Source organism: Ipomoea nil, unplaced genomic scaffold (assembly GCF_001879475.1).
Source record: "Ipomoea nil cultivar Tokyo-kokei standard unplaced genomic scaffold, Asagao_1.1 scaffold1043, whole genome shotgun sequence".
Classification (NCBI taxonomy): domain Eukaryota; kingdom Viridiplantae; phylum Streptophyta; class Magnoliopsida; order Solanales; family Convolvulaceae; genus Ipomoea; species Ipomoea nil.
In genome coordinates, this window is record NW_017617471.1 from 408,163 (window position 1) to 421,099 (window position 12,937).

General features: G+C 36.8%; 1 protein-coding gene across 1 annotated transcript; it reads left to right on the forward strand.

Annotated features, from left to right (window-relative positions):
- The first annotated feature begins 10,310 nt into the window (after positions 1-10,310).
- On the forward strand, positions 10,311-12,394 carry LOC109181095 (UDP-glycosyltransferase 73D1-like). Its single transcript, XM_019330849.1, has 2 exons — positions 10,311-11,114; positions 11,636-12,394. Exons 1-2 carry the CDS (start codon positions 10,380-10,382, stop codon positions 12,392-12,394), a joined length of 1,494 nt encoding a protein of 497 aa, XP_019186394.1. The 5' UTR covers positions 10,311-10,379.
- The last annotated feature ends 543 nt before the right edge of the window (positions 12,395-12,937 follow it).

The window sequence follows — 12,937 nt, forward strand, 5'->3', positions numbered from 1 at the left end:
CTATGGACCCGTGTCCAGCATACATTGTGGACACGGAACGGTACCGTGAGTGGCACCGTTATCTTCCACCGTAAGTGACACCGTTCACTGGTTGTGTTGTATGTCACTTTTCATTATGCGATTTTGATCCAAGGCGATTTATATTCCCTTATTACTTACCGATTAATCCCTGAATGAACTAAAATATTTTGTTGTAATCTTTCTTACATTAATTTACTCAAGTTATTAATACTTATCTTGAAAAAACTACTATCCACACTTTTTTGTTCTATTTAAGGGCTTAATTGACTCTATTTAGATTTGTATATATCTAATGTATTTGATACGAAATATAAACAGTATACAATTTTTTTTTGACTATTTTTAATCAAATATAGAATTGGACTCAATTACCTAATTAATTATAGAAATAGAACTTGACTCAATTACCTAAATTATATATAGAAATAAGTGCATAATACTTCAACGACACTTTGAATCGGTGTCTATTCAATTTATTCCGAGATCAGCGAATAAGTTTGCTCATGCGTTAGCAAGAGTTGCTCGTTCACAACCTGATCCTTTATGTTGGTTATCTTTGATTCCTCCTTGTATTGAACATTTGCTTTAATAATATCTATTGTTTTCCCTTAAAAAAAATATACAAATAGAATTGGACTCAATTACCTAAATTATATGTAGAAATAGATCTTTTATATATATTTGTATCGTTATCTTTTAGAGTTTTATTTTTATTTTTGAAAGAAAAGGAGATTTATTTAGGACATTATATATTTATGCATGGAAGCCATTGAGTAGAAGATCAGAATATTGAGAGCCACATTAGATAGATATTTATGGGAGTCATTATTGAGTAGAAGAATATTGAGAGGCATGGCAGATATTGCACCATACCTCAATGTGCGAATACCTGGCGATGGCGCTCCTCCTCCTCCTCCACATTCTCCTCCTCCTCTATATTCTCCTTGGTACGTCCCTTTTTCGTATCGTCCTTCCAATTCGTACAAGCCTTTTTCATACCCATATCTGTACGACCCTTCTTCATCTCCTCCTCCACCCGGCGGAGATTACCGAGTCCCACAGGAGTATAGCAAAGAAGAAGAAAAAAGTAAAATTAGAGGTGGAAATCGAAAAGGTCCTGGAGGATTATGTGCATGTGACTGTATCTAGGATTGTTGAAATATTTTCTAGCGAAGAAGAAGAAGTAAAATTAGATGTGAAAAAGGAAAAGGCCCTGCAGGATTGTGCGTATGTGTTTATGTTTGCGATTGTTGAAATATGGTATGGCAAAGAAGACGAAGTAAAATTAGAGGCGGGCCTAGTAAAGGCCCTTCTGGATTGTGGGCATGTGTTTGTGTCGATGATTTTTGAAATATTTGGTATCAGAGCCAGGCCAAAGGTCATGGGTTTGAATCTCAGCGCAACCCAATAAGTGACTACGGTCCACGTGTTGCTTGGAACCCAGCGCACACGTGAGGGTGAGTGTTGAGCATGTAGTCATTAATGTGCAATCCAACTATCAGCTTAGTCTTTTAGTTGAGATGGAACACATGCTTCAATTTGGTATCATAGTCAGTCAATTTGGTATCAGAGCCAGTCAATTTTGACACAATCCTGATTAGTTGAGTAAAGCTCCATCTCTTTTGCCCATACGTCAGATATATTTGTGAAGGTAACTCTCTTTGTCACATCATAAACTACAGAGAACAAAAAAATACAACTCTTTCAATGAAAACTAAGAGACTTGCCATTACAAGGAACTTATAGAGATTGTTTTGCCTATGTCTACCAAGCATCATACCAAACTGCATAAAAGTAGAAGCTAAAAGAGATGTTCCACATGAATGCACCTAGGTTGTTTGGTTCAAATTTTGGACATGAAAGATTGACAGCCAGGATAAATTTTGGAATAAAGATCAGCAATGATAGGATTAAGATTTGGACCAGCAATCACATGCTTGGTTGATAGATTGTTATAAGGAATAAGGATGAAAAAAGTGAAATTTAATGAAAATGAAAACCTATCATGTGCAAATATTTTTAGGATGTAGCTGTCTATGGTTAACCACCTTATAAGGACCAATTAGCATCTCTCTACAAGGATAAGAACTCTTTATATAGAAAAGCAATAAACCATTCAATTCATCCTTGACATATTCCATACATACCAAGAATGATTGCCTGAGCACCTTTGTAATAAGAGCTTGTCAATGTTCTGAACCTCTCCTGTCCGGCAGCAAAAGAAATTATAAATTCAGAATTAGGTAGTTCATTAAATCTGGGGAAAAATGTGTAGTATCTTTCTTTTGGTTCAGAGGAAAAGGATATTGTTCAAGAAGTCTATTAAAGTGTACATTGTATTAGAACAGTGAAAAAAGTTTATGCAGCACTATAAAACCAGAGAATTGTAAAACACAACAAAAGGTTGCATTTCCAATACCTGTGTCCCAAAGTGTAAGTTTCAGTCTTTTCCCACCAACAGCGAGTGTCTTCATCTTAAAATCAACACCTGTCAAAAGCAAAGAAGAATAGGTCCCAAATTCAACACCAAGTATAAGCAGAAATGTAGACTTTATAAGGATTCATAGTACACTAATGTGGTTAAATGCTATAGTTACTAATTGTGAATTTATCTTCTTAATTGTGATTCTATTCTCCTAATTCGTCCATGTAATAGTCTCGTTCACTAGGATACTCCTTGAGTGATGGTTCATTTAGTAAACAGAAAATGGCATTTGAAGTAGAATTTTAAAATGACTTAGGATATGTTGGGCCCATGTCGAAATCAAATCATGGACCAAAAGAAGACACTTCACAAGAAGTACAAATCCAGCTTTTACAGAAGCTCCATAACTTCATAATCACCATTCAAAGACATAATATAACAATATGACACTAGAAACTAGACAAAATACAACCCGGCCAAAACCTATTCGCCACTCTTATCAACTACACTACATTGTGGCTATTAGATTGCATTTTCCAAATTTATGCCCCAGATCAGACAACAGCTAGCTCACAAAAAGAGCAGAAAGCAACAATATTAAAAACTAAAAGATTCTACCGGAAATTTGTCCCATTGCCAAATTCAAGAAATCCTCAATCTCATTTTATTAACCACCAACTACAACATGGAAATTGGACATCAAGCTTTCACTTTTTACAAATTTTACCGGATTTAAATGCAATTTCGTGAAGTTTAAAAGGACATACTTAATTATAGTAACTGATTTCCAAATCATAAAAATATACAAACAGATACAGTAGAAGCTCATGCTGAGCTGTAGTAGCTCTAGCAGGTTCCAATGTCCATATCACAAGATCAAACCTATTATAACTGATTAGCTAGGTAAAAGGAAGGAAGTGGCGTACCAATGGTAGGGGCAAGATCGTCAACGGCATTAGAAATGAAGCTGACGAGCAGACTACTTTTTCCTACTCCCGAATCCCCGACCAACAAGATCTTAAACGACAGATCAAATCCCCCGCTACTGCTTTGTCCAGTCACTTGAATTTGAATTTCGAATCTTCGAGTCATTTGTTGTTGTTACAGATTTCAAGAAACTGACGAAAGAGCCGATTACTCTCTATATAGGCTCGAGCCTCGAGCGGAAAGCTCGGGTTCTGTTCTGTTTGCAAGAGCGTAGAGAAAAAGAGCCATTGTTACTTGAATTTGTTTTTTTATCAGGTTTATTTGATAATAAAAATTTATGTCATATTTTTTTAATCATTCAATAATCTAAATTAAAAACATGTTTAGGGTTTAGGGTTTATGGTTTAGGGTCAATCCAACTATCAGTTTAGTCTTTTAGTTGAGATGGAACACATGCTTCAATTTGGTATCAGAGTTAGTCAATTTGGTATCAGAGCCAGTCAATTTGGTATCAGAGCCAAGCCAAAGGTCATGGGTACAAATGTCAGCGGGTTACTTGGAACCCACTGCACACGTGAGGGAGCGTGTTGAGCATGTAGCCATTAATGTGCAATCCAACTATCAGCTTAGGCTTTTAGTTGAGATGAAGCACATGCTTGACATGACGAATAACGCCGCAGCCGGAAGGGACACCGTGCCACCGCAAGAGTGCAAGTCCCGGACATCGCGAATACCGCCGCCGTCGCCGCCAAAGGCGGGACGGAAAACGCCAGTAGAAAGGGACACGGCCTTGAGAGGGGAGAGCGCGGCGGTTATGTATCATCTCCAGTTCCCTATCACGATTGCGTACCCTAGCCAGGTAATGATGGTACGTCAAGACAGCGTCATTCCCTGCGTCCAACGATATCCCGACCCACCAATAACCGTCCCGGAGGAATCGAGATAGAGTCTGTTGATCAGTAATAGGAAAACGGTGGTAGAGTGCGAGGCCGCCGCCAGATTCAGATTGAGAAGGGATGGCGGTAGAATTGGGGGCGCCGGTGTGGGAAGAGAGTGGCCGACGAATATCGCCATCGCCGCCGGGAGAATCAGGAAAACGCGGGACAAGGGCAGATTGAGAGGGTAGAGAAAGGGGGGCGCTAGTGTGGGACATACCAGACGGTGGTTGCGAAGAACCGCCGCTGCCGCTGGGGTGGGAAGAGCCGGTGGACCCTGCGGAGGAGGAGTGCCGTCGTCATGTACGAACCCCGTCACTTGAATTTGAATTTCGAATCTTCGAGTTATTTGTTGTTGTTACAGATTTCAAGAAACTGACGAGAGAGAGAGCCGGTTACTCTCTATATAGGCTCGAGCCTCGAGCGTAAAGCTCGGGTTCCGTTCTATTTGCAAGAGCGTAGAGAAAAAGAGCCGTTGTTACTTGAATTTGTTTTTTTATCAGGTTTATTTGATAATAAAGATTTATGTCATATTTTTTTAATCATTCAATAATCTAAATTAAAAACATGTTTAATTAGCGTACAATTAACAATAATGTAACAATGATGATATATGAATAGTTGTTATTAATAAAATCAAAATATATGGGATAACCAATACTTGGATCGATAGATACCTCACTCCTTATAATGATGTAAGCATGCAAAAGTCAGCTAATAAAGAAATCTGTCTCAAAAAGTCAACTATAATGTAAATATATTGGTGCTTTGGCTAGAAGGCTAATGGAAACCACTTTATTTGGCCTATGCATCGTCCCATCAACCTTTTTTTTTATTGTATATTATTGGAAAAGGAAAAGGCCCTGCAGGATTGTGTGTATGTGTTTATGTTCGGGATTGGTGAAATATGGTCTGGCAAAGAATACGAAGTAAAATTAGAGGCGGGCCTAGTAAATGCCTTGTTGGATTGTGGGCATGTGTTTGTGTCGATGATTTTTGAAATATTTGGTATCAGAGCCAAACCAAAGGTCATGGGTTCGAAGCGCTACCCGATAAGCGACTACAGTCCACGTGTTGCTTGGAACCCACCGCACACGTTAGGGGGAGTGTTGAGCATGTAGCCATTAATGTGCAATCCAACTATTAGCTTAGACTTTTAGTTGAGATGGAGCGCATGCTTCAATTTGGTATCAGAGCCAGTCAATTTGGTATCAGAGCCAGACCAAAGATCATGGGTTCGAACGTCAGCGGGTTGTTTGGAACCCACCGCACACGTGAGGGAGCGTGTTGAGCATGTAGCCATTAATGTGCAATCCAACTATCAGCTTAGACTTTTAGTTGAGATGGAGCACATGCTTGACATGCCAAATAACGTCGCGGCCGGAAGGGACACCGTGAATATCGCCAGAGTGCGAGGCCGGAGAATCAGCAACAATGCCCGACGGTGGAGGGTCCGCCGAGCCCTACGGAGGAGGGCAGCCGGGGAGGGAAAACTCGTCTCCATATTTTATAAATGCGGTGACGCGCAAATTGAATCGCTTTAGGCCCGCCATTTCGCTTTCTGTTTCAAATTTCAAGAAAGTAAAAAGTAAAGAGAGACAAAGGGCTGAGGGTTACTTATAGCAATATCGTGGTGAATTCTATACAGGAATTTTATACATGGGCTTTACTTTTGGGCCGCTAATAAGCCAACATAACGCGGCAAATTATGCTGTGCATCCGTATGCACCATGCATGGTGCATACGGATGCCAAAACGACGTCGTTTTAATAAAACACGCGTCTCCCCTTAAAAAAAAAAAATCAGGTTCGATTCCCAGCAACAACATATGAACTGAAATTCCATAATCGATGAACTATAATTCCATAATCAATGAACTATAATTCCATAATCGATGAACTATAGTTCCATAATTTAATCTATGAACTAAAAATTCCAGAATGAATGAACTAAAATTCCATAATCTATAAACTAAAATTTCAGAATCGATGAACTACAATTCCATAATCGATGAACTATAATTCCATAATCAATGAACTATAATTCCATAATCTATGAACTAAAATTCCAGAATGAATGAACAATATAATGTTGTTGCTGGGAATCGAACCTGATTTTTTTAAAAGGGGAGACGCGCGTTTTTTAATAAAACGACATCGTTTTGGCATCCGTATGCACCATGCATGGTGCATACGGATGCACAGCATAACTATTGACATAACGCATCTGCAATCGTTATGCTATGGACCCGTGTCTAGCATACATTATGGACACGGAACGGTACCGTAAGTGACACCGTTATCTTCCACCAATTTTTATTTTTAATTTCAGACCGCTTCGTCATATGAATGTTCATAATTTTATCACTATATGTTATAATTGTAAGTTCATAATTTTAGAGCTTTGTGTTCATAATTCCATAATTGTACATTCATAATTTCATAACTGTACATTCATAATTCAATAAAAGTAAATTCATAATTTTCAAAGCTCTATGTTCATAATTTTAGAGCTCTATGTTCATAATTTTATCACTATATGTTCATAATTGTAAATTCATAATGTCAGAGCTCTGTGTTCATTATTCCATAACTGTACATTCATAATTCCATAAATGTACATTCATAATTCCGTAATTGTACATTCATAATTTAATAACTATACATTCATAATTTTCGAAGCTCTGTGTTCACAATTTTAGAGCTCTATGTTCATAATTTTATCACTATATGTTCATAATTGTAAGTTCATAATGTCAGAGCTATGTGTTCATAATTCCATAACTCCATAACTGTACATTCATAATCTCGTAATTGTACATTCATAATCCAATAACTATACATTCATAATTTTTGAAGCTCTATGTTCACAATTTTAGAGCTCTATGTTCATAATTTTATCACTATATGTTCATAATCGTAAGTTCATAATGTCAGAGCTCTGTGTTCATAATTCCATAACTGTATATTCATAATTCTATAACTGTACATTCATAATTCCACAAACGAATAACGCCGTTAACACCATAACGGCGAGACAAAATCAAAAGTTCTTTTTAAATTGGAATGCCGTCATTTTGGATTCGTGTCCATAATGCATAGTAGACACGAGTCCACGACATAATTTGGCCTTTGGAACATGGCCTTTTGATATTGGGGCAGCCATATGGGCATACATGCAACTTTAATCTGGGCTTAGAAGATTGGACCATGCCAACCCAATTACACGAAACTAATGACTAGAGTAGATGTTGAGGACCATGGTCTATGTAGCGCTACATGGACCATGGAGTAAATATCATTCTAATTACACTTCAGTTTCATTTAACAATATTGTTATGTTTTTCAATTTTACTTTCCAAACACACTAGTTTAATTATAGTAATACTAAAGTATTATTTTAATTATACTGCAATTTCATTTGACAATATACATTATTGCATGAGCATTAATTTTTTTAGTTTAATTTTTCACACACACCAATTTTATTATAGTAATTCTGAAATATTATTTTAATTACTCTTCAACTTTATTTGACAATTTATGCTATTAACTTTGGATTTTAATTTCATTTTCCCCACACACTAGTTTCATTATAGCAGTACTAAAATATCATTTTAATTATACTGCAGTTTTGACAATATATGTTATTGAATGAGCTATGTTTTTTAGTTTCATTTTCCATACACACTAATTTCATTATAGCAACACTAAAGTATCATTTTAATTCTACTACAGTTCCATTTGAAGACCATGGTCCACTGTAATAACAACTGGATGCTGAGGGGCATGATGTGGGTACTTTGCTATATGGTGCTAACAAGGAATTGAGTCAACTCCAAGCCATGTTATCAACCATAGTGCGAGGATTATGTCTAAAGTGGACATATTTCTTATGCATATCAACATTTGAGCATGTCTGTTGAGTCACTAAGCTACACTGATTTACATTCTCCCAAATAATTTATCAGATCAGGTTTTGGGGTGGAGGGGGGGTTAGGTTAGAAATTTAACCTTTTGGGACAAAGATTGATAAGACTATTAAGACCTATTAGTGAAACGATGTTCACACGGTAAATTTCATTCATGATCTTGTTTAATAAAACCATAATAGGCTCGATCGGGTCAATTTAACTTTAAAATTCATAACTAAATTGTACATTTATGGTTTAAAGAATCCAACCTAAATTCAATCCCTTAATATTCGAGGCAGGAATCAAACTTCTATCCTACCGTTGAAAGTAAGTTTTAAGCGAGAATTTTGTAGGTTATATATGTATGTAACATATATGATACTATTGTTTACAAAAGAAGAGTACAATATTGAGTTAGTTGGTGACTTGGTGCTCTGATTACATAATGCTACGCTGACGTGGGGCTCCAACATAAATTATAACTTGTATAAAAAAAGGAAATTAAGAAGATTAAAAATTTAACAACCAATACAAAGGAAAAAGTGGCATTTTGAGGTTGATGCGAAGAGGATAAGCTAGCATGCATGCATCGCATGTATGTAGTTGGTATTGTACTATTGTATGTTTGAAAAAAGATTTTACAACTTCTAGAAAGTTAGAAGATTAAATTTAACAACTACAACTTTTTTAGATTTTTTAGTAGTAAAAAATTTCATGTTATTCTTAATTATAAGTATAATGGTTTACACAATTTTTTGATATCTTAAAAAGAAAAGTCAGACTTGAACTTAATTATATATGAGTTTGACTTAAATTTTAATAGATCAGAGAACAAATATACATTATTAATTTATCGATCCAAGATTAAAACCCAACAAGTTAATATCATTTATGTGTGCATGATACCCTTCTCCACACTGAATGATCCACACCTCCGTTGTTTCAAATTTTTAATGAGATTCAAATCTCTAAACTGTCGTTGAAAGCAAGACTTATGTGGATTAGTTTACCAACTATGCAATCCTCAGGACACAGCCGTCGAATATTAATTAGTTTGTATGTTTGAACTGAAAAATGAAGAGAATCTAATAATTGTCTAGAAAAAGACCAAGTCATGTGTTCTGTGAAAACCGTGGTTCAACCTTCTAGGTAATGTCATAAATATATTCAATGATGTACGCAAATCATTGACATCATAATCCGCAATCATCGTACTTTCAAATCTGATGTATGAAACCAGTGGTCGAATTTGCACTTTTACCTGCGCCCAGCGGCCACCGGCCACCGGCAATGTGTTTTTATGATTTTATTAATTAAATAATTTCTACCTATTATAATTTCGCCTTCGATTAGTCCAAGTCTATCGGGATAATTGTATCATTTGTATGATAATTTGTACGTTGAAATAATAAGATAATATATGGAAAAGAGAAATAGAGAGAAAAGAAGAACTCAGTGTAAGAACATTATCAAAAGTTTGGCATTAACATATTACAAGTCACCTAAACTCATAGACTACATGACAAGGTCATAGTTATGCACATTATTATTACCTCTTAATCGTTCAAATTGAATCTCGACTATAAATACAATTGTGGTTGATAATTGATACACCGATTGAATTAGTATATAAATAGAGTTATAAAGTAACAAATAATATAGAACGACATATATGAATTTTTGTATATATATTAATATAAACACAATCGTGATTAATACGTGGACAATAAAAATAGTGCAAAATATATTATCAAGATCGTGCAAATTTTTATTTATCGTAAAATTATTTAGATATAGAAAGAATATAAACAGAATCGTACGTGATTAATACGCAGATTATTGGCTCAAGCAACTTGTGAACCATGATCTCATTATTCTAATCTCTAAGTCAAGCGGATTGACGTAGCAATTGATTTTTCCAATGAATTACAAGGAGATAAGGAGCAAATAACGAGTCAATATTTAAAAAAATTAAAAAAAAAAAGTAATTAAAGACCTGGTAAACAACAACTTGGATGTTGGCCCATGCAAGTCTTCTTATAAACCAACATGGTATGACATTATCCCAACTAAAATTCCAACTACAACCACTAACGCAGTACATAGTTTACATCAAACTGAAACAAACTTTTAATGTTCTTGATTTGATTCATCGTCCATGGCGGCAACTAACAATAATCCACCACGCAAGCTCCACTTCGTGTTAATCCCGTTGCTGGCGCAAGGCCACATGATTCCCATGATCGACATGGCCAGGCTGTTGGCCAGCCACGGCGGCGTGAAAGTTAGCCTCGTCACCACCCCGCACAACGCGTCGAGATTCTCGGAGAATCTCCGGCGAGCCAGCCTGGAAATTCACCTCCTGGAAATCCCATTCCCCTGCCAAGAAGTGGGGCTCCCGGAATGCTGCGAGAATCTTGACAGCGTTCCTTCTAAAGACCTTATACGAAACTTCTACACCGCTCTCGACGCCCTACAAGCACCGCTGGAGAGGTATCTGGAACAAGAACTCGAGAATTCGCCGCCGAGCTGCATTATATCGGACAAATGTCTGTCCTGGACGGCGAAAACGGCGAGGAAGTTCCAGGTGCCGAGGCTGGTTTTCCACGGGATGGGTTGTTTTTCGTTGTTGAGTTCGCACAACATTATGGTGCATAAGCCTCACCTTTCCGTGAAATCAGACATGGAGGAATTCCCCATCCCCGGCCTGCCGGTGAACGTTCATATCGCCAAAGCTCAGCTGCCGGGATCTTTCGTCACTCTGCCGGACCTGGATGATATTCGCGGAAATCAGAACGAAGCTGAGTCCAGTGCTTATGGTGTGGTGGTCAACACTTCCCAAGAACTCGAACATAGTTTTGTAGAAGCTTACCAAAAGGCAGTTAACAAAAAGGTATTATTATTTTTGGGCAACCCATTCAAATTCGTCTTTGATAACTATAAGGTTACGATTTTAATTCGTAATGTAAGTGGTTTATTAGTCTTCTGGATTTGAGCCATCTAGGTTGACCCTAAGATCACAATGCAGAGTTTATTCATCACTGCACCCTCGGGTCAGACTTTCCTGGTCGGCTCGTCCCAGAAAAAAGGTTTTATTAAAGTATGTTTAGCTACTACCTGCTAGCAAGGACACACACGTAGACACACACAAACACATTATCTAATTAGGGTTTTTAGGTGTTGATTAGCACGGAGGTCCAGGTGCCTTTTTATACTCGTTACAACTAATAACTTTTCGAGTTAGACCAAATAGTGTTTATATATGTCTCTTCACTATTGAGGTGCAATTACACATATTATAAGTGATTGTATATAGCCTATATTTAAAGTGTTACACTGATCGCATCTTTAAAATTTTGCGTGTTGAGGATGATAAGCATTAATTTATTAATTTCTATTTATTACCAATTATAGGTGTGGTGCATTGGACCGGTTTCACTATGCAACAGAGATGTTGTGGATATGTATCACAGGGGAAACAAAGCATCAATTGATGAAAAATACTGCCTGGAATGGCTTGATTCCATGAAACCAAAGACTGTCCTCTACGCCTGTTTGGGCAGCCAATGCCGTCTGATTCCATCACAGTTGATACAAATTGGACTTGGCTTGGAGGCCTCCAATCACCCTTTCATTTGGGTAATAAAGGCAGGGGATGATGAGAGATCTGCCGAGCTAGAAAAATGGTTTCAAGAAGAAAGATATGAGGAGAGGATAAGAGGGAGAGGTGTTGTGATCAAGGGTTGGGCACCGCAAGTGCTGATTCTGTCCCACCCAGCCATCGGGGGATTCTTGACTCATTGCGGGTGGAACTCAACTATAGAAGGAGTGTGTTCTGGTGTCCCTATGATCACCTGGCCCATGTTTGCCGAGCAATTCTTGAATGAGAAGATCATTGTGGAGGTTTGGGGCATTGGGGTTGGTGTCGGCGTCAAGTTTCCGGTGAGGTGGGGTGAGGAAGAGAGAGTGGGAGTGCTGGTGGTGAAAGATGAGGTTGCAAATGCTGTAGAGAAGCTTATGGATGGGGGAGAAGAAGGTGAAGAAAGAAGAAAGAAAGCACAAGAACTTGGTTTGGTAGCAAAGAGGACCATGGATGTTGGTGGCCCTTCACATGGTAACATTTTAGATTTGATTCAAGAAATTATGCACTACAATAAAGAGGGAACTAGGTAAGGTACCCTAAATAATGTTTAATTTGCCACTATTGAATTTCAATTTTGATATACTATATGTAGTTTTAGTTTGATACTATACATTTTTCAATGTATTATATATATAATACTATCATGAAGAATGTAAATTATAAAACTAAAAATATAATAGTATTAAAATAAAAATGTTGTGATATCAAGTACAAATTTGAGATGTGAGAGATGATACTTGATTTATCGAGATGTGTAATAGAATTTTCTTAAGTGATTATATATAGCTTCATATTATATATGACTATACTTTATAGTTTTAATTTTACATTATTTATGACCTTTTACACATGCGCGCGCGCGCGCGCACACACACACACACACACACACACATATATATATATATATATATATATATATATATATATATATATATATATATATTATATAAAGGTAAATAAGTCATGCATGATTTGGAATTGATTATGAATTAAATATTTTTTCCTGAAAACATGAATTAATAATTATTTAATAATAGTGAAAATGTTATTTTAAGATCTTAAAAAAACTTCAT